This window comes from Hibiscus syriacus, unplaced genomic scaffold, assembly GCF_006381635.1.
Source record: "Hibiscus syriacus cultivar Baekdansim isolate YM2019G1 unplaced genomic scaffold, ASM638163v2 tig00110472_pilon, whole genome shotgun sequence".
Taxonomy (NCBI): Eukaryota; Viridiplantae; Streptophyta; class Magnoliopsida; order Malvales; family Malvaceae; genus Hibiscus; species Hibiscus syriacus.
Window position 1 is genome coordinate 303,354 of NW_024062752.1, and position 26,942 is coordinate 330,295.

Consider the following 26,942-nt stretch of genomic DNA (forward strand, 5'->3'; position numbering starts at 1 on the left):
AAAATATGGTTCAACATAATGTGTATCGATACATTTGGCGTACAAATTGTTTGACAAAAATACTGGAATAAAAGTATCCATATTGGCATAAGAAGTATTGATACTTGGACATTTTCATACTTTGCATACATTTTTTCAAAATTATAAATATCGATACTTTAATAATGTGAATCGATACATTTAGCTTGCAAATATCAATACTTTAATAATATCAACTTTCTTCATCCTTTGACATTCAATCATACTGTCAAGATTTGAAATTTGTAATCAATTTCAAGTTCTTAAATACTTTAATCCAATTACCATTTCAACAACAATTACACAAATACATTGATACTTACTAGAAGTACATATATCTACACAGTGGTTTCTTTCGATTTTCTTCATTGTTGATACTCTCTGGCTCCATTTCAATGTCATCTTCACGAAGAACAATTGCAATATCCATTGACTTCATTTTTCCTTCATATATCAATTTATGAACATTCAAGCATTAAATTAAATCAAATCAAATACAAGTTACATACATTTTATTCAATATACAAGTATCGATAATTAATCCTATAGTAACTGCTTTCGTTCAAAGGAATGAGAATAGTATCTAATACAAGTATCAGTACCTTTATACAACATACAATATCAATTTCTACCTATAATCGGTCCCAAATCATTCTTTACTTTAAAAACCCTAAACCCTAAAAACTAACCCCTATTTTTTAATACTACAATACTAAAAGACTAGAGTTTCGACAACATACCTTTCGATTCGATTGCAACAACAAACAACTACGCTTATATTTTCCAGCAACTAATATGTTTCGATTTCAAAAACTACGACCGTCTTCTATCTATTTCGTAGAACATAATTCCCCTTCAAATTCTCTGTTAGTAATGGCTTTGATATTTTAACCGATTATGTAATTTATATTTAATCGATACCATTCCACATGTATCGATACTTTTGTGTAAGGTATCGATATTTTCGATACGTTTTTCTTTTTTCATTTCTTTTAAATTCCTAAAGTACCGATACTATGATATATATACTTATAAATGTATTAATACTTTCAAAAAATTTGGTAGCGCTTTATCGGTTTTTTTAAGTTGAAACTGGTTTTGTCAAATTTCAACATGTTATATTGTCATGTATTGATACATGTGTCTAAGGTATCGATACTTTATAGGCGCTGTTATTGCAATTATTTTAAATTCCTAAAGTATTGATGCTTTGGTACATATAAAAGTATCGATACAAATTTCAACAATTCCAGTAGCTCTTTATCGGTTTTGTCAAATTTAAACATGTTATATTGTCATGTATTGATACATGTGTCTAAGTTATCGATACTTGATAGTCATTATTATTGCAATTCTTTTAAATTCCTAAAGTACCGATGTAATATCCCAAAATCAAAGCTAGTGACTAAAATATAAATTTTGGAAACTTTATGCTCAATTTTGAAATAAGTCTAAAGTTTAGGGACTTATATTGTAATTTTTTTGTATATGATTAAATATCAAAGAAGGAAGAATGAAAAGGTAAAATGGTAATTTTATAACAATATAATTATTTAAGAGGTGTTATATATATATTTTACACGTGGGATGTAATGGGAAAAACTAAAGTTCCAGAGTTCTCTTCTGCTTCTTCCTACGTGAGGCCCAAAGAAAATGTGAGATTTCTTATTAGTTGATTATTAGTTGAAATTTAAGTTTGGTTTTGATCATTAGATGACACTTAAGCTTAAGGAAATCTTAGTTTGTCTTAAAACAACAAGATGGAGGGTATAAAAATGATTAAAGATGAGGGGTTCTTAAATGAAATATTGGTAGAGAAGTAGTAATTAGATTTCAAGACCAAATTTGACTTGTCATTAACCTAATTAAGAAGTATGAAGTGTTAGAATTGGATTTAGAGCATGTTAAAAATTGAGTATAATTCTTGAATCCCATGTAAATGATAGGATTTTAAGGTTATAGATGTAATAAATGTGTATTAAGGAGTTTAAGCATGTATATGCGAGTTCAGTATATGAAAGGGGATAAAACATGAAGTGTTTAAGTTGATTTGGAGTGATTTTCGGGTTTAAAATGGAAATCTGGGCTAGGGGGTATCGGTACATCTTCAACAGGTACTGATACCTCAAGAGTAAAAATAGTGAATACATTCAAAAAGTATCGATACCTAGGAGGGTGGTATCGATACCATGGGTATCGATACCCTAAGGGAGGTATCGATACCAGAAAATATCGAATGCAATTTATGTACCGATACCCATGTTGGTATCAATACCCCAACTAGGGGTAGTATCGATACCCTATAGTGGGTACCGATACCCCTTCAAAGGAAAAATGAAAATAGACTTTTTCTTTTAGTTTAAGAAATGAAGGATTAGAATATGTCATTTGGAATACTGATAAGTATCAATGTATGATTATGTAGATATTGAACGTAACTAAGTTCCGGAACAATCGAAGAATTAGAAAAGGTCGAGAGAAATATAGAGTGCTAGAATTGATTCGAGTCAAGTGAGGACAGGTGAGTGCATGTTACTTATTATATGATGTTTAATGGAAATAAGACTTGCGACAAGTTTATTACCTATAGTAGAATGCATGAATTCATTAATATGAGCATATGTTGGACACAATGCATGTGTGCTAATGGTTATTGCATATGTTATATGATATACGTGAGTACATGTTAGTGTGATTGTGATTGAGTATAAATGATATATGTGATGATATAATAATTTGTTATAAGATATATGATATGAATATAAGAGATTATATGAACATGAAATATGTGATTATATATGTTACATGATTATGTGAATACATGTTAGTGTATTGGATCTATGTGATATGATATATATATGACAATAGAGACATAAGGAATTTAATGAACATGTGATATGTGATCATATATGTTATATAAGCTATGTGATATACGTGAATATAAGAAAACAAAGTATAAACTATATGATATAAATGATTTCATAAGAAAATGTTATATAAGCTATGTGACAATAAACTATGAATTTACGTGATATGAATATGTGAATATATGAAATGATAAAAGATAATGCCCATGTTATGTGTCATGAGAGCTAGAGGTACAGTTGGCATGTCAAGAGTCAAGGGTTATCTATGTCTTTCGGGAGATATGGACAGTTACCTATGTTCTTCATAACATATAGATAGTGGTCATTCGGGACATTTCTACGTGGTCCTTCAGGACAAATTCATATGCCCCTAGTGGGATCTTATACGAGCTGTGGTGACAGCATATGTGCACAACCTCTATGTACTCACATATCTATAGTTCTCACATGTGTACATAGGCTAACAAAGAGATAACAATAAACATATTACATGTGATGTATATGCTTTTGTGATATGAATTGTATTATATGATTTATATGATGATGTGGGTATTGTTTGGTTAAATGAGTCGTATGTTGATTAAAAGGTTAGGTACAAGAGGATAAAATTAAAGATGGTATTGTTTGGTTAAATGAGTCGTATGTTGATTAAAATGTTAGGTACAAGAGGATAAAATTAAAGATATAAATGATAATAATATTGATAGTGGAATAAGGTTATTGATGGAAATAATGTGTAATGTGTACATTACATTATATATAATGTTATATTGTTTTGTGTGACATTATGAGATGATATGTTCAAACATGTTTAAGTAGTTAGAGTTTCCTTTATAAGTTTTATGCCTCATTAAGTCATCAACTAAGCGTGTTAGTGTTTCACACGTAGGTATGAGAAAGCGAGAAGAGAAGCGAAGAGGAGCAAGACATGTCAGATTCTTCTTTCCACAGATCAGATCAGAATTGTAGTTGAGGATATGTATTTTGTTAGATAGAGTGTAGTTGGCATGTAGTCTAAAGATGTAAATTGTATAAGCTCTGATATGTTTTGTAAAACCAATTGTTCTTTAAATAAATGAAAAGTAATCATTTTCTTGAATTGTGCATTTAACTTTTTAGTCATTTTATGAAGAAAAATGTTTGAAAAGTCAATGTGACACATCGGACTCGGATTCGGGTCAGATACGGGTTGGGGGTGTTACAACCGATACTTTGGTACATGTACTTATAAACGTATAGATACAAATTTCAACAATTCTGATAACTCTTTACCGGTTTTGTCAAATTAAAACCGATTTTGTCAAATTTTAACATGTTATATTGTCATGATACATGTGTGTAAGGTATCGATACTTTATAGCTGCTATTATTGCAGTTCTTTTAAATTCCTACAGTAACGATACTTTTGTACATATACTTATAAACGTATTGATATAAATTTCAATAATTCTGGTAGCTCTTTATTAGTTTTGTCAAATTTAAATTGATTTTGTCAATTTTCAATCGGTTTTGTCAAATTCGTTACATGTTTTGTCAAATTGAAATCAGATTTGTCAAATTTTATCTTGTTATACTATCACGTATCGATAGATGTGTGTAAGGTATCGATACTTTATAGGCGCTTTTATTGCAATTCTTTTAAATTACTAAAGTACTAATACTTTTATACATATACTTATAAAGGTATCGATACATGTCTACTTTTAACTGATTTTCTTCACTTTTTTATATATTACTATATATATTAATACTTTTGTGCACGATATCTATACCTACTAATAAGAAAAGTTTACATGTTGCCAAATTTTTTTTAATATTTCTTCATGTATTCGTCCTACAATATTATTATCAGTCAATATTTCCGGTAGCGCTTAACCGACTTTATTAAGTATCTTATTAAATTTCCAGTCACGCCGTTTTTTAGCCATATAGTAATCTACTTTTCCTTATACATTTCCAAAATTGTACAAGTTCATGCAATATGTTAGAAGGCATAAGGTTTAATATTATTATATATATAAAAGAAAATCAATTAAAAAGCTGAAATGAAATCTTTCTTTTGAATGAAAAGTATGCAAAATCTAAAAGCAACTTGGATTCTAGCTGGGCTCAGGTTTCTGGAGAGGCAGACATTTGTGGTGACATTGATTAACATATTTGTTCAAAGGCTTTTGAGTATTATCATTACTCTAAAGAATCATTGCTTAATTCAAAGGTTAAACGATCATAATCATGTTTGTGGAGAATACTACAGAAAATTAAAAAAAAAAATTGATTGATATATTTAAGCATATAGGAATTAATTAAAATATAGATAAAGTGCCAGCACCTTATTGAATGTGTTGGTGGCCTACAAAGAACAAAGGAGTACTTCCTTAATAGGAAAAATAGTATCATCAATGGGATTCAAGGAAAAGTCATGATCGGTTGGTTTGATAAATTTATTAATTTTTCTTTTTGGAGAAATAAAAGGTTTTGTTTATTTATTAAGATGAAGAAAAGAAATGGCTGACTTAGGGTTGTGTCCATATATAAATCACAGGGTAGTTCCTATATAATGAGTTTGTCGGCTCACATTTTAGGGCTTGGATTCAAAAACTTAAGAGAAAAAAACATTTTGATAATGGCCTAGGATGTAGCATAACAATAGCTTGAATATTAGTGTAAAATTGAAATAAAATATAAAATATATTATTCGGTTTTAATTATATTTGAAGTAAATTGATTAATTTTTATATATAATATTTTGTTAATGGTAACAATGTGTGTTGTGCTAGCTGGAGACGAATCATCCCTTCTAATTTAGATAAATAGTCACAGTCAGTAAGATTATGATCAATGATCATTTGAAGATGATAAGTGATGTTATATATCTCCAAGTAATAAGAGAGATCAAAGAAGTCTCACCCCTTACAAGTTTGAAATAAAGATTTTTATAGTGACCATTATTGTTGGTGTCAGAGATCATAACGACTATTCGTAGATTGATATACTGAGTAAATATAATAGTGTGATAGTAGATTGGGTTTCAACAAGTCATATAGACTCATCAAAGGTTATGCTAAACAATAGTAGCAAGTCAAAGGATATGGAGATTCAGAGGACGATAATAGGTATGAGAAAGTTCTAAAGGGGTATAACACTCCTAGGAGATAAGATTTTGAAAATTTCAAGGAACTTTATAAGTCTCTACGTTTGATAAGTAGAAGAATGACAAGGTTAAATTATATGGAAAATATGGAGGAAGTATAACATATTTAAATTCTAAACCATAAACTTTTAAAAGATAGAGTTATATCCAAGTTAACAAAATGATGGAATTAATTATAGTGTATTAACTGGGAATATTTTAGAATTAAGGTGTGATAGTGATATAGACAATGGAGAGAAGAAATTGGTTCGGTAAAACCTTTGAGCCCAGGGTATCTTGTCTCCGATTAGGGTAGGGAAATGGGGTCCCCTCATTGAGCGAACACCCGCTTCACCTCAAGTACACGAAGACCAAAGACCAAAAATAAAGATAAACAAAAGAAAAAAGTATGATATCTGTCTCAGATGATGATTAAAATAAAGCCATTTGCAATATAGGCCATACTCAAAGCTTCATCACCCTATGCTTATTTTAAGTTGGTCCATTATTTTCAATTGTTTTTCTTTTAGGGCAGGAGACAAAAAAGATAGAGATTTTAGATTTTATAGAGATGATAACTAAGGGGTTTGTAGACCAGTTAAGGTGGGGAACATATTCACATGCAAAGTTGACAATATATTTATATCACACATATATTAAGCACATAGGAAGATAGGCTACATGACTGTGTTCCTCACTTAAATGGGGTATCAACAAATTTTCGTTTACATTATAATTTTGGGGTTTTCCTTTTTTTTTTTGCCAATAGTCATTGTTCTAAGAGGGGGTTTGTGGACCAAGCATGTTTAAGAAGAAATGTTGGTTTGTCTACTTAGTGCTTTAGGGAAATATAGAAATAAGCATGTTGGGTTTTTTTCCATTGATTTTTATATAAATATTTTTGTGTAATGAATTCTTTTTTTGACTTATGGTTTGTGTGTTTTAAAGATGGGTAGGGGGAGCTTGGAGGGTTTTGATTGGAACCAAATTGCAAATGCATCTAAAAAGGGAAGTGGTGTGTTGTCACCTCCTTGGCCTCCCTTTGCAATTGACCTCCATGAAGGATTTGTAAAGGGAGTTGAATAATTATGTCTTTTATTGAAGTATCCTTTTAGGGGGGGTTTTGGCCCCCCATTTCCTCTCTTCCCTCTTTGTGCCCTTATGTTTTTCTGATGCAAATGGATGAGGTGGATGAACACATAGCAAAGCATACAACAGCTTTGAGTACGCCCCCACATCTATAGTCTTGAATGAATTATACTACCTGTTCTATGATGGTAGACACTACCACTTTATGCATCAATTTTCCACAACTTCCATGCATGGATGTTGGATTCTTTTTCTTTCCTTCTTTTAACCTACAAATAAAATTTAAGAAATGAACTTGAAAGAATGAAATTGAACTGTACTACTCATCCTATGTTTATGGCCAAAATCAATTCATATGTTCATGAAGTCGTTCTCTTTTGAGTTGTTAGCATAGAGCACAAGATGATAGAGATGTTTCCCATTACTTTGATAACTTCAAATCAACCTTTATTTTAACTTTGTGGATTAGTTAGTTTAGGTTAATGGATTGCCTTTGTTTAGCTTGTAGGGAAAAAAAAACTTTAGCTATCTGTGTCTAACTGTGAATTTTGATGGTTAAATAAGATATTGTTTAGTACATCTTTGTATTCTCAACTATTTTTTTGCTTGTCCTGGGAACAAGGATAAATAAGCTGTCTCACTCAAACACTGAAACATCTCCATTCCAACTGCATGACGCAATTACATTAGACAAGATGGGATGGAACACGACGTCTATGCAGGCTTCCTCGTAGGCCTTGATTTTCTTGATAAGAGCAGGCGATCGAGAGTTATAGAAGTATATAGAACCATCTGAGGAACCAGAGACGAGCTTCTCTCCATCCAAGCTGAAATTGCACTTAATTGGAAATCCAGCCACTCCATGGCTTTCATACCTTTTATACTTGTCTAGCTTGAAGGGAGGATTTGAAGAGAAAATGGCAATATAATTTCCATTTGATTGGGCCACAAAATAGGGATCAAATGGGTGGTACCTTACACAAGGGCAAGTGTAGGCTTCTGCATAAACCTGAAACAATTAGCAAAGATTAGGTCATAACAATAAGCAAAGTTGTCAACTTATATGTACTCATTATATATTCTAATATACAACAACTGTACCGAGTGCCATTACTCTAGAAGTTCACCACTGTTACCATTTTCACCAAGACAAGAGAGTAACATCTTAGGTGTCTAAGAACATTTATGTGTTAAAACTGTCCAAATATCCTATCAAGCTTGTCTGGAATTGCAATGTCCATATGAGAAGAGATGATTGGGACATATCCATAACAAGCGGCTGAAGAAAGACGTTTAATAGGGCACCAGAAGTGACAAGAGTGATAGAAGTACTTGACTTTAGTCCAATGGAACATCAGTCTTACAAAGGAGTCTAGTACTTTGAAACGGCTGATTGATTATGCAATTTTTCTCTTCCATATAAAAAGCATGTGCTTTTTAATGACAAGACTCGTATCAAACTTCAAACTCATACAAATTGGACCTGACTTAAGTTGATATAACTCAAGAGGCGGTATTCAAACGACTCTTTTCAAGATCTGTCAATATGAACAGAAAAGATAGGTGCCAATTCTACAAAAAAACCAGTGGTTCATTTATAAAGCTCTGCATTATAGAGGCACAAAGTTAAAAGTTTGTAGATAGGACCTATTCAGATAACTAATGAATTATTTCTTTCCATTCGATTTAGATGGTTCCCCAAACCCCAAATTATAGTCAAGACTCATGAGGCTTTTGTGATTTGTGCTGAGAAATTATTAACACAGAATGTTCAAATTAAAACATTTATTACCTATAAAACTGCGCTACAAATGGTATTATTAGATTAGGGCAAGGCATAGCAAATACAAGTGCAATTAGCTAGCCACCCTTGAACTAGTCGACAAGTGCATTTACTGTTCTCCTTGAAGCATTGTTCAATAATTGAAACAATGTAGTTTGAGGCATGAAAGAAAGGAAATGGGTTACAGGTATGATATAATACAAATAAAAGCTCAAATGTGAAATGCTAAAATAATATGATACAACTTGACCACACAGTAACAGATGAAGATGTATATCTCCGCCTGCTGATAATACTTCAAAGTTTGTTGCTATTTTTGTACTTAGAGCTTATTAAGGTCAAATAACATTCGTTCTTATAGTCGCATATTGGTAGAAACTTATGTCATGACTCATACGTGCTACATACAGTTTTGATTTGAGTATTCAACAAAAGTAAAAAACAATTGTGAGAAGAAACAAAGGTTTAATAAGAAGGAATTGTGTTTCATTTTCTTGCAATTAGAACTGATTAATCTATTTAACTATCTAGTCCTTTTGATTTTTGATTTTTTAACCAATGTGATAGAAGGTGATGCTAAAGATTCAGTATAGCAAAAAGTGATATATTTAGGCTTGAAGGTAGCCATCTGCTATAACAAAGAAGAAGAGAACCGTAAATGCGACTAAGAGGAAGCAATATGAGGTGGATATAGCTCCACCATAAAAATCTCAGTGATGAAGACTAAATGATGTAGAAATGTGTCTCTAACCTGATTAGACAGTGGAACCTGTCTAGAGATGTCCCAAACGATAATGGAATTTTCACTGATGTTACCCCCAGAAACGTCACTGGAAGATACAAATTGCTTCCCGTCAGTGGAGAATTCAACATCAAGAATTGGACCCAATCCTCGAATGTATTCATGGACCACCTTGCCAGTTCTAACATCCCACAATCTGAGTCTTCCCTTTGATCCCCCAGAAAGGAATAAGTTTGAGTTATCTGGATGGAATTTTATAACTCCAACAGCCTGATCATCTCTAAACATCTGTGATTCAAGTCCCTTTTCAACGTCTATCAATCTTGATGAACAATCATATCCACAAGAAAGTACAAACAATCCCTGCTGTGACCATTTAACATCTTTCACAGCAGCATTGTGAAAGTTAAGCACACGAGCTTTCTTGTGATCTCTGCTCCATACATTCCATATGCTGATTGTGTGATCCATCCCAGAAGAAGCAAGTAAGTGAGCTGTAAACTAGAGTGTAAGTAGTTAAAATGGCACTTAGAAGATTGTCCCAATAAAAATAATGCACTAAACCAATATCTATACATCTGAAGAGATAAAAGTACAAAAATACACAATTAATTGTTATAAAAAATAAATAAGTAAGAACATACCATGTGTTGGTGACCAATGAACAGCAGTAACAGCTTTTGCATGCCCATTCAGAGCTATGGTAAGCTTTTCCGGAATTTGACTTAGTTGTGTACGGCCCTTTGGTTTATGCCACATTGATGAGAGAACATCGTGTGGTACATCTGATTTTGAAATGCTTCCTATAACTGAGAAAAGAGTTTATCTAATGAGCTGGGGAAATGAGACAACTTTTCTATGATTCTAGTAAAGTTAATCTTGACATAAGTCAACAACTTAGCATAACCATCATTATAAAACTATAATAAGTAATGAGGAACAAACATGATTCAGGAATACATTTGTTTTAGTGAATAGTTTCACAAAATGGACAAATGGTGAAATTCCGTTCTATGAATAAACGAACATCCATTTTTCCCCTCTAAATGGTGTTGACCATAACAATCAATAAGCTTGTCAAATATTTGGACTACTTTCAAAAAACGGACTTGTGTACATTTATTTGTTCTGGTCCGTTTATTAGAAACCAAAAACACTCAGATAAGGATTTGACTATTATCACCATCAGACAGGTGCCTATCACCAGAACAAATCATGTTAAAATTTTCTATCACCTAAGGGCTCATTTCTGTCTGCATTTTGCTTCCTGACCCCGCCTGAAGTTCCAACTTTTAATAGTGTACACAGTGAAAAGAAAAGCAATTCTAGATCAAACTACAGAATAAATGAGTAAGGTGTTAACGTATTAATACCAAAAACAAGTTCAATATACGATGTATCAAAAAGACAATGGGCTTCACGGACATAGACAACAGTAAAAAATGGCACTAATCTTTGAATTAGAGAAGATTTATCCAATGATATAAGGAATAGAAAATAGAGTGCAAGGCTATTGAGCCTCAGCCTCCTCCTTCCCAAAAAGTAGTAATATCAACAACAACAAAAATTAAAATGAATATTTTTCTTCCTACAGAGATGTTCTTTAGCTTTTGCTCAAATGGACCATCACCAACTCAATACAAAATTTCTCCACTCAATTTAAAACACAAATTAAATTGAGCATCTAATTTTAAACATCAATTGTTCCATCAAGTACAAGACTAGCCACTTCCTCTTTTCATTGGGTTCTCAAATAAATATTCATCAAGACAACAACTTTAAACCCAAAACAAAAAAACAAAAAAAAAAGAAAGAAATTGTTCGACTAAATGGGGAAAAGCCGCTAAAAATTGGGAAGATAAAAGAAAAAAGTACCTGATTGAGTGATGACATGAGGACCCCGGGTATTCTGTTTCGATTCATCAGCCTCGGGAACCGTACCAGAAAGTGCTCGTTCCCTTTTCGATATGTATCTGCCGGGAAGCGGAGCTTCTTCTCGCTTTGGAAGATCCAATGTGGGTAATGGATATTCGGGTTTGGTCCGTTTCGAAGGACGGAAAGGAAGGTGCTGATGATAAACAGGTTTACGTTTAGGTTCGGGTTCGGGTTCGGGTTCATCGTCTGAAGTGTTGGAGTAGGCTTTGCAAAGAAGATCCATGGCTGAACCGAGAAGCTATTTTCCTTTTCAGTTGCCCTATTCAGTTTTTTCAGTTTCTCTGCTTTGGCAAATTGGGCATTTAATTGCAACGTAGTATGCAAATAGCCAAGCCCATTACTATTTTCTATTCACCATTATAGGCCTCTGCCCCTAAAATTTAGACTCAACCCGTTTTCGAGCCTACAACTTTAAAAGTTGACTCAAATTCTGCTTATAAAAATTCGAAAATAAAAATAGAAAAACAAAGTTAGAATAAAAGCTAACAACATGAATAATCAAATAAAAAAGAAAAATAAAATTCATGAATGGGTTCATGTTTATTGAACTTGAATTTGAAGTTCCCTTGATAAGCCAATGACCCAACGAAAGATAGATCCAAAAGTGCTTATTCCAAAGCCAACATTCATGAATGGTTCTGTGGCCGATTACCAAATATTATAGCATTGCTAAACGAGCCTGTAATCGTAGATTTATGGGCCAATGTTGAACGTAAACGTGATGATGCTTAGCATTAGCAATAACCCCTAAATATATTTTGGCTATTATACACATACACCTTGTAGTGTTGAACTGTGTGTCTTTTATTATTATTAAATAGAGAGATGATATATTTTTTAAGGCAAATGTTAGGATTCAAATTCACATAAAGTGAAACAACATGAACATTCTTAACTACTCGATCAATTATTTGATCTTTGAAGTATGTATTAATGGTTAAATTTAAAATTACTTTTATCTTAACATTTAATTTGGGCCTCTATTTCAAATAATATAAGAATGAAAGATATCATTTTTCTCAAATAATAAATTTATTTATTTTCTTTAAAATTAAAGGTATTTTTGAAATTTTAAAATTGGGTTTATGGTGTTATAATATTTTTCCCTTAAAAAATAATAGGTGAGTACTCTCCTAACAAAATATGGGTATGAACATAAAAACAGGTGATGGGCCCTAAAAACACAATAATGATGATAAGGGAATAAAGGGAATGTAAGTAGTAGGTCCATCCCATGACTCCTCTTCATATTTCTATCATCAACCCTTCCAAAATATTTTATTAAATAAAATTATTAGACCTTACTTTTTCCAGGCTCCCCATAGACCTACTCTTCATAAACATAAGCTTAATATGCTTATTTTTCACATTTATATATATTTTTATGGGAAAAAGCAGCAATTATATAGCAACCCTTTTTCTTTTATTTATATGAATTTTTTAAAACTTCAATTACAAGTTTGGTTTTATTGATGCAAAAATGAGGTCATGCTGTGAAGGCCTTGGCCTAAGAAACTGACCCATGTGCCCTAACCCCCACACAACAAATCTTCTAGGGACTGTATATTATTCTTTTTTTACCAAATTGCAGCAATGACTGCCAAATTATGGTACTTCATGGGAGATTTGATAAGATATCTCATTCATTGCCTTCCAATGAAAAAAAGGGGGTTATATATAGTGTTTGGAAGAGACAAATCCTAATTATTGAATCTATGTTTATTCAATTATATGTTAACACCGCATAACTAAAATTCTATTAACTTTTATTACTTAAAAACTTTTTTATTGAATTAGTGTCATGAATTATTTAAATATCTATTCAATTAGAAAATAGTAAAAATATTATTATAATAGTATCTTTATATTTTTATATAAAATATTTGAGGATCAAATGCAAGGTTAATGAACTTGTATGTGAATTCTTTATTATTTCATTTATGTTTATTTATTGAATATTTTTATTAATATATTGTTTTAATTATTTTTTATCTACATCATAAATATGACGAAATTAATAAATTTATGAGTAAATTACTTTAAATATCATTGAACTTTAGGATTTGTAGCAGTTTTACTATTGAACTTTAAAATATTTCAATATAAACATTGAACTTTGATTTTGGCTTAACTATAAGAATCATACCATTAATCCATTAACAGTAGTATGATGACAATTTGATCATGACATGGAAGCCATTTTTCTATTTTACTTGGTTATCAAAGTTGAGTTTTTTGAAAAATGTCATTCCCCTCGTCTTTTGAAACCGATCTAGATATTAATGAACTCGTCTCATCGTCCTTTGTCACTTTGTCGGTTTAAATTTCTCAAAATATCTTTAAAACTCATGAAACTAAATACAAAAATTCATAATTTTAAAGGGTTCAGAGAGTTTGTTAAAATATCTGAACAGTAAGAAACATTCTTTCAAGTACTTCAAAATTAACCTCATTGGACAATTTTCGAGAGATATCAAAGTATTAAAACGGCAAATTTTTAGATGAATTTTCATCGATTTTGAGTGAGAATTGTAGAAAATTAATTTGATGATATGAAAGAGGAATGAAATATGGATAATTTGGTATTTGTTTTACCACGAATGACAACTAGTGACATCAATCACCAATTGATCGACAGTGGTAATCGAAACAGTTGACTATTATTTGTATATACCAAAATGGTATGTAAACTAAAATTTAATGCTTAAAATGAAATGTTTTAATGTTTAGTAAAATAAATGATACACAAGTTAATGCTCAAGGGAGAGAAAAGGATCGCACCATCATTCCGTTAATGACTTGATGATTTGATGATCTAATGCTTACATTGAAACTAAAACAAAGTTCAATATTAAAATGGAAGTGCTTTAAAATTTAATAGTAAAATTAATACAAACCCTAAAATTTAATGGTATTTGATATTTGAAGTAGCTTACCTTAATCTTAATTCTTGTTTGATTCAATTAAGATAGCCATCAATAGTATCTATAACCTCAAAGTTCATACAGGGTTTAATGAGAAAGTTAGGGCAACAACTATTCTTCAAAGTATCTATAACCTCAAAGAAATTAACCCAACACAGAGAAGAAATATAATAGATAACCGACCAAAGAAAGTTTTTGTCTTTTTTTTTTCAACGGGGAAAACCAGAAAAGCATAAGAGGACAAGCAATGAAACAGCATTCAACTCAGGTATTTGAAATATTGCAAGATTATAAAAACAATGTGTATGTGATAGGTGTGGGGACCAATGAACCAAGATTCAATTTCAGCAAGAAAAGAAAATAGGAGGAAGTGAAAGAAATGAAAGGGCTAAAGGAATGTTTCATCAAAGAGGGTCAAGATCCATGTCAACCCCACCAGGTGGGATGACTAATTAGCTGACAATGACATATCCCCACTACTAGTCAATTTTGTTTATCCTTACACATCATCTTTCTATTGAAAACATCATGGACCTTTTATTTTTTTTAATAAATATATTCACGGTGGAAATTCATAGTGAAAATTTCAAGCCCCATGGCTATTTCTAACAAAGTCAATGAAAAGAGAGATGGTCTTTTAAGGCACAACTCTCTTAAATCTTACATTTGTTTTTCTTAAACTAGCTACTCCTATTTTTAATTTTAAGGTAAACTCCTAATATAATCTTGGATGCTTTCACCTTTTGTTTGATTTTAATATCTTCCTTGGGTGTTCCTAATAAAAGCATACTCCTTCCCAAATCAAGTAATATTTTTCTTTATAAATAAGAATATTTTTTAATACTCTGAAGTGATTACGTTATATTTATTCAGAATTTTTTTAGCATACTGACAACGTACACAGAGGGTGCAAACACAACTACTCAAATTCGAGTCCTCTAAGAAGAACAACATTCTCTCTTATCACTGAAATCTCTCAATGAGTTCATAAATAAGAATATTTAACTAAATACAATTATACAAAATACTTAAATTCACAACTTCTTGAATATTACGACAATTATGATGCAAATCGAATTAGTACTCAATCAATTTTTTTGTGTATTTTTTTAATATTCTCTGTTAATTACAAGGTAGTATATGTTAATAACTTTTTTTAATCATTGACAATGCACACACACCTTACATACGCATATGTTCGAACCCAAGACCTCAAAAGAGAACAACATTTCATTTAACCTCTAAGGTGAATTAATGAATTCAAACTGAAGTTTATATTTTATATATAACTTAAACCGAAATAATTGTGCCTAAAGAACCCTAATGGGAGTGTGTTTAGCTTAAATGATGAGATTATAGCTTTAGGGAGTTGGTAAGGATGATTAGAATTTGGAAGAGTTACAAAGGTGGGATTCATTAATACAAATGCTGGATTAAACAATGTGTAGACTTCTTCTGACTTTATATTAAAAATTATATTTTTATTATACAATAGATTATGTTTCCACTAAGTAAAATAAATTAATAGATGTTACTAGAATAAGATATTAACCCGGGATGGATGTTTGTTCTTTATCTTCTTTATTTCCTCCTATAATAATTAAATAATAAAATCGGTTGAATTATTTGCTAGTTATTAAACAATATATATATATATGTATCCAACAACTTTGATCAAAGTGGAAATCTTAGTTGGTATTTTTGTTTAAAAATGAATGATGATGGGTGAGTTGTGACGACGATATTTTATTAATATTTCAAAACTTATTGAGAAACAAATTCGTAAAGATAATGAGTGTGTGTGGGGATTTGACTTAGGGGTACATTATTGATTGAAGGAAGGATGAAAAAGATTTTTTAACCATTGAATATGCTAAATGCTGGATTTTCAACCCTTTACATAACAAGTCAATCACTCAATTTATATCAGTTGACTACTGTTACATGGTTTTAGAATTTATTGACTTGTGACTTTGCAAGCAGATACATAGTCTCCCTAGCATGAACCGATCACAACAAACTATTTATTTTATCATATGTATATATGTATAGTGTTATAGTATTAGTGGTAGTGCTAGCTTTGACATGCTGCATTTTCTTATCCTTCAAATCCTTTTCAATATTATGTTATTAGAGGAGGTAATCAGATCAATTGGATCGAGTTCAAGTCAAATTATTTTAAGTTTATATTGCATTTAATTTATGTTAATTTAGGGTCATATAGAATCTAGTTCGGATATATAGTAAGTCAAGTATTAAGTTGAGCTAATATCAGATCGGTTAATTTTTAGATCATATCAATATCAAATCGATGAGTTTTTCGATTCGGGTTAATACCATATCGATCAATTTTCAAATCGGATCAATATTGAATCATCCGATTTTTGGGCCGAGTCAATATCAAATAGGTTAGTTTTTTATTTGGGTCTACCTTTGAATCTTCAAGTCAATTCAAATTGAGATAGGTATGAGTCCAATCGAGTTAAAAAAAAAGTAGATAAATCAAAATGTGTTGGTTAACTAATAGTATAATAATATTGAATCATTAAACTATTACCAAATGTTAAGGTTAATTATTTGTATTATGCAAAAGGAGAATAGAGCATACGTCATTTTATTATTTATCATATTGTTAAAAAAAGGTAATAATAAAAATATATTATTCATTCAATTTGACTCAACTATCGGGTTAAAATCGGATCCATATTTGGTTCTGATCATATTTGGATAAATTAAATTTGAGTTGCTTTCAAATCGAGTTACTTTCATTTTGAGTTATTTTCGGTTCAAGTTGCTTTCAGTTCAAGCTTCTTTTTTGATTCAAGTCAAATTAGATATTGGTCCATATCAATCCAACTAAAATTCAAATCAATTTTGTTCAATTTGGATTGTTTTGGGTTTAAGATCAAGTTTGGGTTGATTTAGATCTCATATCAAGTAAATTGATTCAGGTCGTGTCTCATTTTGGATTGTTTTGTTCAGTTTGGATTGTTTTGAATAAACGTTTGGGTAAACTACACCAGATACAATTAAACTTTAGGTCGTGTCTCATTTATACCACCGAACTTTCAATTTCTCCAATTATAGCACTGAACTTTGGTTTTAACTTCAATTATGTCACTCTACCATTAAATATTAACAACACGATGGTGTGGACATATCTTTCTGTCAATAGGATGAAGTGGAAAAAAAATAACGTTGTTTTGGCGACAACTATTGATGCCCAAAGAGACGTCGTTTTAGGCATTAAACTTTATGTCTGTATCGATTTTGTCATTTAACTTTTAAATAATTTACTTTTTAACACTGTACTTTTTTATCATCATTGGTAGCTAACCACTGCCATTTATCGATTGTCTTTTGCGATAATATCAATACCAAAAGTTTTGCATTTCACTTGAAATCAACAAAAATAAAAGGTCAACGTACTAATACCCCGATTTCTTCTTATGATCATTTGATGATAATAGTTTTGAGGCATGTTACTCATCTTTCTCAAAATAATGCTTCATATCATCCAAATTTTCAAACACGCACCCAAAATCTCTCAAATCTAAGAAAGTCTCCAAACCCCCAAAATGATAATTTTTTAATTTAATTACATCAATTTTGAGTGGATTTCATGAAAAAAAATCCTATAATAAGAAAGAGGAGTAAAATGTGAACGTTTTGATACCAATTTTATTGTGAAAGATAATTGGTGACGAGTTGTGGTTGGTTGTCGACAATGCCCGGAAAAAGTGCAATGTCAAAAATGGAATTGTTTAAATGTTTAATAGCAAAATCAATAAACTCTTGGAGTTTATTGTCTAAATGACGTCGTTTTAGGCATTAATAGTCGCACCAAAATGATATTGATTTATTCATGTCATCACATCATTTGAATTTTAATAGCCCATTGGCATAATGGAGGTTAAAATTAAAGTTTAGTGTTATAATTGAAGAAATTAAAAAATTAAATTATATAAACGATACACTATCTAAAGTTTAGTTATATGATGTAATTGACCTTAAATAATATCAAAGATAACCTAAAACCAAATTTTTTTAAACTCTTAATATTTTCTTAAATTTTTAAATGTTATCAATTTTACAATCATAATAATCACAATGTATCGTATAACATTCATAACACTCATAACTGTGATTAAACTTGTTTATGAGTCAAGTTATCTATTTGATATGGATCATATTTTATAAATAATTGAGATTATTAGATAATTAAATTCTTTAAATGAAAAATATATATAATAAATGTATAAATATAAAAATAATGTTTAATATTTATAATATAAATATGTAACCGATAAAAAAATCAATCAGAGAAGTAGAATAAAATATAAGTAAATACAGAAGATGGAGGGTCAGTCCTTGATTCACCCGTGTGGCTTTTCATTCCCTCTATTTTTTTTATTATCTTTTTTTTTTATAAAGGAAAGGTGACCAACTTGGTGTCAAATAATTTTATAGGCCAAAGTCTGTCAATTTGTCTGTTAGCGCACTCTAAGCTGACACCAAGCTGACATCATTTTACATGTATTACACTATTATAGCAAAATGGGTAAATTGCATAAACGATCACTTAAACGTAATTTTCTCCAGCATTAAATTATAGAAAATAATGAAAGGATTACTAACATTATTATTCTATAATAAATTAGTCATTAATAATCGTGATCGCAGTTACAAAAGTTAGTTGTGACACATTTAGACGGTTAAGTTGGCATTGTTTGATCATGATGATATTCTTTAACCAGTCACTTTGATTTTGACTTAAAAATATTATATTCTTTTACTTATTAATATAAATACTAATTTTTAACCTTAAAATGATACTGAATTTTATTAAAATGAAAGAAGATACAACCTTAACAATATAACCAATCATAGAAATAATTTTAAAGACTATGTCTATCAAAAACACACGAACATAAACAAAATAAAGAAGAAAAATTTAAAGTCGCAATAGTAATCGAAGCTTCTTTTTTTTTTGTATCTAACGTCTACCATCCATAGTAATTAAGTAATTATGGACACTATTCCTTTAATATTTAATAAAATAAAGATTGGAGAAAGAAGATGAAAAATTTGAGGTGGCAATAATGCCATTCCACCCACAATAAAACCAACATTATATGTCTGGTAACAGATAAACTACATGCTGAAATGAAAAATGAAAAGTAAAAGGGTAACTTTTGTGTTTGTAGTAGACCCAATTTATTATTTTCGTCTCTATCGTATTTTTATTTTAATTTAGTTCTCAAAGTTGCTCAATTGCATCATTCTATATCATATACCTCACTTAAAACCCTAAATTGAGGGTTTTAAGTTATAGATTAAGGTTTAGGATTTAGGATTATGAGGTTATGGGATTATGATTTAGGGTTTAGGATAAAGTATAGAATGATGCAATTAAACAACTTTGAGAGTTAAATTGATGTAAAAATATGATATGGACGAAAATGATAAATTGAGTATACTACGAAGGAAAAAGTAACCCAAAATGAAAATAAAGACAATAAATACTCATAATATTTGCTCTAATACTTATAATTCAATAATAATATATGTATTTACATAATTGTAAATGTAAAAGAATCATTATACTTAAAGAAAAAAAAGCTTTTCTCATTTGATGAAAATAATCTAATAATTGCCATCATCTTTTATTTAATTTAGAAATATAATTTGATATATTTTTAATAGTATAAGATGATTATAAGATAATATATATTTAAAACTTTCTTAATCGATTGATAATGTATAGACACCCTACACACATACGTAACTACTCGAATACAAAAACTCTGGAGAGAGCAATATTTTGTTTTACCAATAAGTCTACTTGATAAGTTTAAATATAATTCGAAATTAATAAATTTCAATAATATTCTCAAACATTCTTGTTTTAGGTAAGAATTTACAAAATATTAAGGATTGAAAATGTGAAAGCAACCGAAGCAAACCAAGGTCGAGATGTGAAATTTGTGTAACAATGGAAAACATCATACGATTTAATGGGTGACATAAATTCAGAATTTGAAAATGACATATGCTGCCTCCAAAATACACTAGGCGCAATTTACGCTTAAGTTTTGTCTCAAAAACTGCATGTTAGTGTAATAATTACTTTTTCTAGTAGATCTTGAAACTAGGGGGAAAAACCTTGTCCATCCTATGTATGTATACGCAGTATATTAGCTTTTACATAGATAAGGTCTAAGGATAGAATCGTGATTGAATTACGAGTAATTCAATTATTTAATTTTAAAAATTCAAAAAAAAGTAGGTATAATTTTATTAATTCTAAAATTAAAAGTTCTTAAAAATAGTCAAATTATTAAAGTTAAAGATTAATTTTAAAACTAACAAAATTCTAAAACCGATTGAACTATAAAATTTGAAAGAGAATGATGTTTAATTTCAATTCTTTCAAAAACTATGAATAATTTAGGATATAATTAAATTGGGGCCATGACCCCTCTCACCTACAACATACTTTCGTCTTTGATTAAGATCATGTTTATATTATGTGTTATGGTCATTACTTATCACAACTTACTAACATATCATATTATAATTATTCTCATATATTAAAAAATGATTTTACAGTTTTACCGATAAGTATTAGCTGAAATGATAAGGTGTGACGCATTCTTAAAGAAAAAAATTTAAGTTCGAATCTTACATATAATACTATCATAAAAACAGTCACAAAATTTAAATATAAATCATAAAATATAATATAAAAATATTAAAAATTATTTGTAATATTAAGGTTGGCATGATTAATCTTTAGCTATTGAGTTCTTTTAATAACTGAGATGTTATTATAAAGATTAGTTTGATTCTCTCAAAAATTAATGAGAATCTTTTTGTGTATATAGGATGCCTTAAACTGCATTCTATTTACAATGACACGAAGTGTTATAATTTTTCATTGGAAAAGTAATTCCACCAATTAATACTATACGTGTAGTTTGTACTTTGCTTCACAAAAAATAAATTAATAAAAAACTAAAAAATGGTTAAAGATGAATCTATTTAATATTTTTATTAAGCAAACTATAGATCAATTGATACGTCAAATTTTGCAAAAGGTGTGACACTTTAAAATTATTTTGGAACATCTAAAACAGAGAAAAAAAATTAATATTTGGGGTTGAATAAAAGAAAAGGAGAAGAAAATAATGGAATTGATGGGTACGTGAAATGTACACACGGCAAGGGGTGAAGGTGGGGGGTTGGCAAATGAGTAGGAAGGAGAAGGGGAGAATAAAAATGGTCATTTTCGGGGCTCTGACTCTGAGAGAGAAGGTGTGGGGTCCGTGTGTCTGTGCACGCGGGCACGCCGCGTGGACCCTACTCGTTTACTTAAATTATTTCAAAGGTCAATATGAAGGAAGACATGACGTACGCCTTTGTAAATTAATATTAATATTGTGTTTAAGGGACTAACCACAACTGCTCTCCCCTTTCCCTCCTGCCGTCTCTCAACCACAGCTTCCCTATATTTTCACATTTTACTTTTTTTTTCTCTTAATATTTTATTAATAATATTTGGTATTAAAGATGAAAACGAAACGGAACTAAAAAAATGTTATTAAATCTATTATTAATTTATAGTTGTATTTTGTAAATATTACAAATATAATTATAATCGATACGACTTGAATAACTTTTCTGTTTTAAATCACACATTTTACATATGATAAAATTATGATACGTAATCTTAAATCATTGACCTTGCATTTAAACTAAGACTTCACTGATGGTATTAAACACAATATTAAATATAAGAATGAATCGAGGAGGAGCGGATAAAATTGATCACTTCTCCTCAAAATTTCAAGTTATTATATACTTTAAATATTTTTTTTATTTTCTTAAAATTTTAAAAATCTATCTCTCCTAAAATTTTAAAAAATTATATCCCTAACATTATTACGGTTTACCTTATTAAGCATAGATTATTTGGTGGCAAAATATCTTCGTTGACATGTACCAGCAAAAGTCTTAATCGATGGCTAATAGAATAAGCCACGTGGTTGACACTGAATTTGTAACTTTGGAAATGACAAAAAGATAATATTGTTCCAATTTTTCTTCTTGACTAATAAAAAAAAGGACTGAAAGTGGATAAACCATTCACTCACGACAAAAATGAAGAAATGACTGCAAATTAAAATATAAAAGTTAAGGTAAGAATTAAAAACATTTACTGCATTCTTAAATTGGAAATGGGTTCGTTCACAATTACCATTTTTTTAAATGGAAAGGAAATGCCAAAGAATTATATTAGTTTCTAATTCGTAAATAAGGCGGATTATGAATACTCTATAGAGAATAACGATAAGGATCCGAGTTGTAGATAGCTAGAGACCCATCCTCTTTAGATGAGTCTTTAGTCATATAATCCACTGCTTCGTTAGCTTCTTTTGCGACCAAATTAAAATTAATAAACCACGATCTCTTAAAATCTTTTTATTTTAAAATCTTTCAGTAAAATAATCATTATAATCAATTTTACATTTTCAAGTTAAAAATGATTTGCTTTAAACACTCAGCTTGCGTGTCCCAACAACAACCCTTATATTAATTCAGGAATAATATCTTTATCTGGAGGGAATTAATATGATATTTATTCAAAAAATTAATCGTTTAATAATAAACGTTTATATTTTTACATACATAATACTAAAATTCAAGACTTTAACAGCTAATGACAGATTTTTTAATCACTAAAATTATTTGATTCATGTAATTCAAACAATTGTAAATAGGGTGCAAAAAAAATATTGTTTTTGTTTATAACCTCAATAATATAAGAATATATTGAGGAAGTTCTAGAGCTTATATAGTATTACAGAGATAAATATAAGGTGATATGATAATAAACGATAGTTAAAAGTGAGTTTGAACATTTACATGAAAATGTAATTACAATTAAATTTAATTATTGTATTTTGAATTATTTAAAATTGTAAAATTTAAAATTAAATTTTAACTGTCGCGTTGACTTGAGTATGATTAAGTTTATGATTTATTTTTTACAGCTGAAAATTACTATGTTTGATCATAAAATTCTTAAATCTCATATTATTTATATACTAAATTTTTCAAGTGCTTAAATATAGATTATTAATGTATACTCATTAAATGATTGAGATAAAATTTATACAAGTATACCGTTGTTGTCCAGTTTGTGTTCATATTAATATGTGTTGAAGATATGTACCATACATGTTTTTTTTTTGTGTCATAAGAAGAGTCTTTTGAAAAACACATCACATCAAATACGCTTTTACCATAAGGATATCAATTTAGAAATTAATCTAAAATGAATATTAATTCGATAATTAATTTTTCTCGATGATATTTTTATAAAATGCCAAATATAGAAGTAGTTTATAAATATAAAGTAGATGTTATATTCTAAAATTGATTATGAATTAATTAGATTAAATTTTAAATTCAATTCATTAGTTAAGACTTTATTTAGTTGATATCGTTATTATTATAATATTATATGCATTATAAGTAGGGATGGGCATGGTCGGGTTAGGTCGGGTTTTTGGTCCACTCGACCTGACCGAGAACAAGGGAGCCTCCACCCGAGACCCGACTCGATCCGATCAAAACAAGAGTTCACCCGACCCGATATATTACTTAGAAACCCGACCCGAAATAAAAAAAATATTTTTTATTCAATAAAAACAGTACTTAATTGAAAAAATTTATATATAGAGGAGTATTATTGTAATTATTTATAAATATATAATTTAAAATTATATATTTTTTCATGTCGAGTATTTTTCACCCTAAACCTGACCCGACCCGCCCCCAATCGGGTCGGGTCGAAACCCATCGGGTCCCATGCCCATCCCTAAATATAAGTTTAAATATATTTAAATGTACAATAATCAAATTTGAGGGTTATGAGTAGTTTAGAAGAAATAAAACTTTGACTTCAACTTTCTTCTTCTATTCATATTTAATTTAGGGAAGTTTGTTGCACTTATTGAGATTGAGTAATTTTTATTTGTTTGAATTATAAACAATACAAATTTATTAAATCTAAAAATTCAAAAATAGTGGGTGTTAGACAATGGTAGTGAAAATACATACTATATTTAGTGATTTGATTGGTCTGTTTGTCCCTATGTTGTTGTAATGTAGCCAATATCTTAGGTTGTCTTAGGTTTTCAGAATATGATTTTTTTTAAAAAAATTATTTTTGGTTGTAACATCCCAAAAGATGAGTCAGTGACTTAAATGTAAATTTTGAAAACTTAATGCTCAATTTCGAAATAAGTTAAAAGTTCAGAGATTTAATTGGAGAATTTTGATGTTGGATTTATTAATGAAGTTTGAAAATAATAAGGGTAATATGGTCATTTTGCAAGGAAGATTTTTATAATTCCTTTATAAGGAATTAACTCACGTGGAAGAGGAAAGAAAGACCAAGTTGATTCCAGAGTTTTATTCTTCTCCCTCTTTCTTCCTCATACGTAGAGCTCAAAGAAAAGGTAAGTTTTTTGGGTAATTGATTATTTGTTGATTTTAAGAGAAGGTTTTGAACCTTAGGTGATACTTAAGCTTAAGGAAAGGTTAAATCATCTTAAAATCAAAGAATGAAGAAGTTATGAGAGATTAAGTAAAATGAGTTTTTAAGTTAATTATTGAAATATAAGGTTTAAATGAATTTGGAAGTCGAATTTGACTTGTCATCTATGAGAATAAGAAGTTATAAGAATTAGAATTAAGTTTGGATAACATGGAAAATGTGGCAAGATTCTTGGTTTTAAGGATTTGGAAATATATGGAAGAAAATAAGGTGTTGGAATGATAGAAGTTGGTTAAAGTGATCATAGTTAAGTTTGGTAGCATAACTAGGGCTTAATACTAGAAAATTGGGTGAAGTGTTGATAATTTTCGGGTAAAAACAACCTATTTGGGAAGGTTAATCGATGCACTAAGAATAATTTTGAAGATTCATCGATGCACACTGGAAGGCATCGATGCATGGTAATTTCGAAGCTATTTTGTGTACTTATGCACCCATTGTGCATCGGTACACCCCTAAAGAAAAAAGTGAATTATAAATAAATTAGTTTAAGTTGTTAGCATCGAATTATAAGGTTTAGGATCTGATAACCGTCTTGGAAATTATATTTATGTAGATATTGAGCCTAAACAAGTTCCAGAACATTTGGCAAGTAAGAACGATCAAGGGGAAAGATAAGAGATCGAATTGACTAGTGAGGCCAGGTGAGTGCATCTTATGTTTGATATAGGATCATATGGAAATTGGACTTGCGATAAGTCTATTTCCTATAATTATAGTACATGAAGTCATAAATATAACTATGTGAATGATATGATTTGTATGTATGTATGATTATATGTATTGATAGGTTCTTGTATGTAACATAGGATTTTGGTAAAAATACTATGTTGTGATAATAGGAGAATATAAAATAAGTTATGATATGATTATAAGAGATAAGTCATGTGACAAGATATATGTAGTACATGAAAATGTAATATACGTAATTAAGTAACAATATGAGAATATCATAAAAGTGAGTTTATGAGGAATGAAAGGAGCGAAGTAAACTAAATAATATTGACCTATAAGATGAGATGAGAATAGTATATTACTCGAAGGCTTGAACATAAGTGATAATATGATCGCATAAGATGAGAAAGATAAAATTATGGCACATGGGTTGTATGATAATATCTATGGAGCCATATGAGAAAATTATAGGAATTATATGAACAGTGATATGAGCTATGATATGTGATATATGAAAAGTGAACCATATGTTTATATAAATATGAGAAATGATATGAAAGAAAATGCCCATGTTATGTGTCATGAGAGCTAGAGGTATAGTTGGCATGCCAAGAGTCGAGGGTCTACTTAGTCCTTCGGGACATATACAGAGGTCCTTCGGGGCAAATACATAGGTCTTCCGAGACAAATTTCACATACCCCTAGTGGGACCCCATACGAGCTGTGGTGACAGCATAGTGCACAACCTCTATAGACTCACATATCTATAGTTCTCACATATGTACATGGGCTAATCAAGAGATAATAACAAATATATGTTTGTGATATGATAAATGTTACAGAAAGGATATGATGAGGTATGGGTATAGTATTTGATTAAGAAGGTTAAGTATAAAAGTATGTGATTAAATGATAAGTTATTAATGATGATTTATGTGTATATTATGTTGTATATAATGTTATATTGTTTTGGTGTGGCATCATGAGATGATATGTTCATGCGTGTGTAAATAGTTAGAGTTCTTTTATAAGTTTAATGCCTCACTAAGTCATAGACTTAGCGTGTGATTGTTTCACACGTAGGTTCCGAGAAGAGGAAAAAGGGATCGAAGATAAGCATGGCAGGTCAGCACCTCCTTCTTGCAGTTCAGA

General features: G+C 29.9%; 1 protein-coding gene across 1 annotated transcript; it reads right to left on the reverse strand.

Moving 5' to 3' along the window:
- Nucleotides 1–7,634: 7,634 nt before the first annotated feature.
- Nucleotides 7,635–11,831, reverse strand: LOC120127685 (WD repeat-containing protein 25). Its single transcript, XM_039145544.1, has 4 exons — nucleotides 11,505–11,831; nucleotides 10,274–10,438; nucleotides 9,639–10,123; nucleotides 7,635–8,113 (listed from the first exon to the last, which is right to left on the reverse strand). Exons 1-4 carry the CDS (start codon nucleotides 11,785–11,787, stop codon nucleotides 7,742–7,744), a joined length of 1,305 nt encoding a protein of 434 aa, XP_039001475.1. The 5' UTR covers nucleotides 11,788–11,831; the 3' UTR covers nucleotides 7,635–7,741.
- Between the last annotated feature and the right edge of the window lie 15,111 nt (nucleotides 11,832–26,942).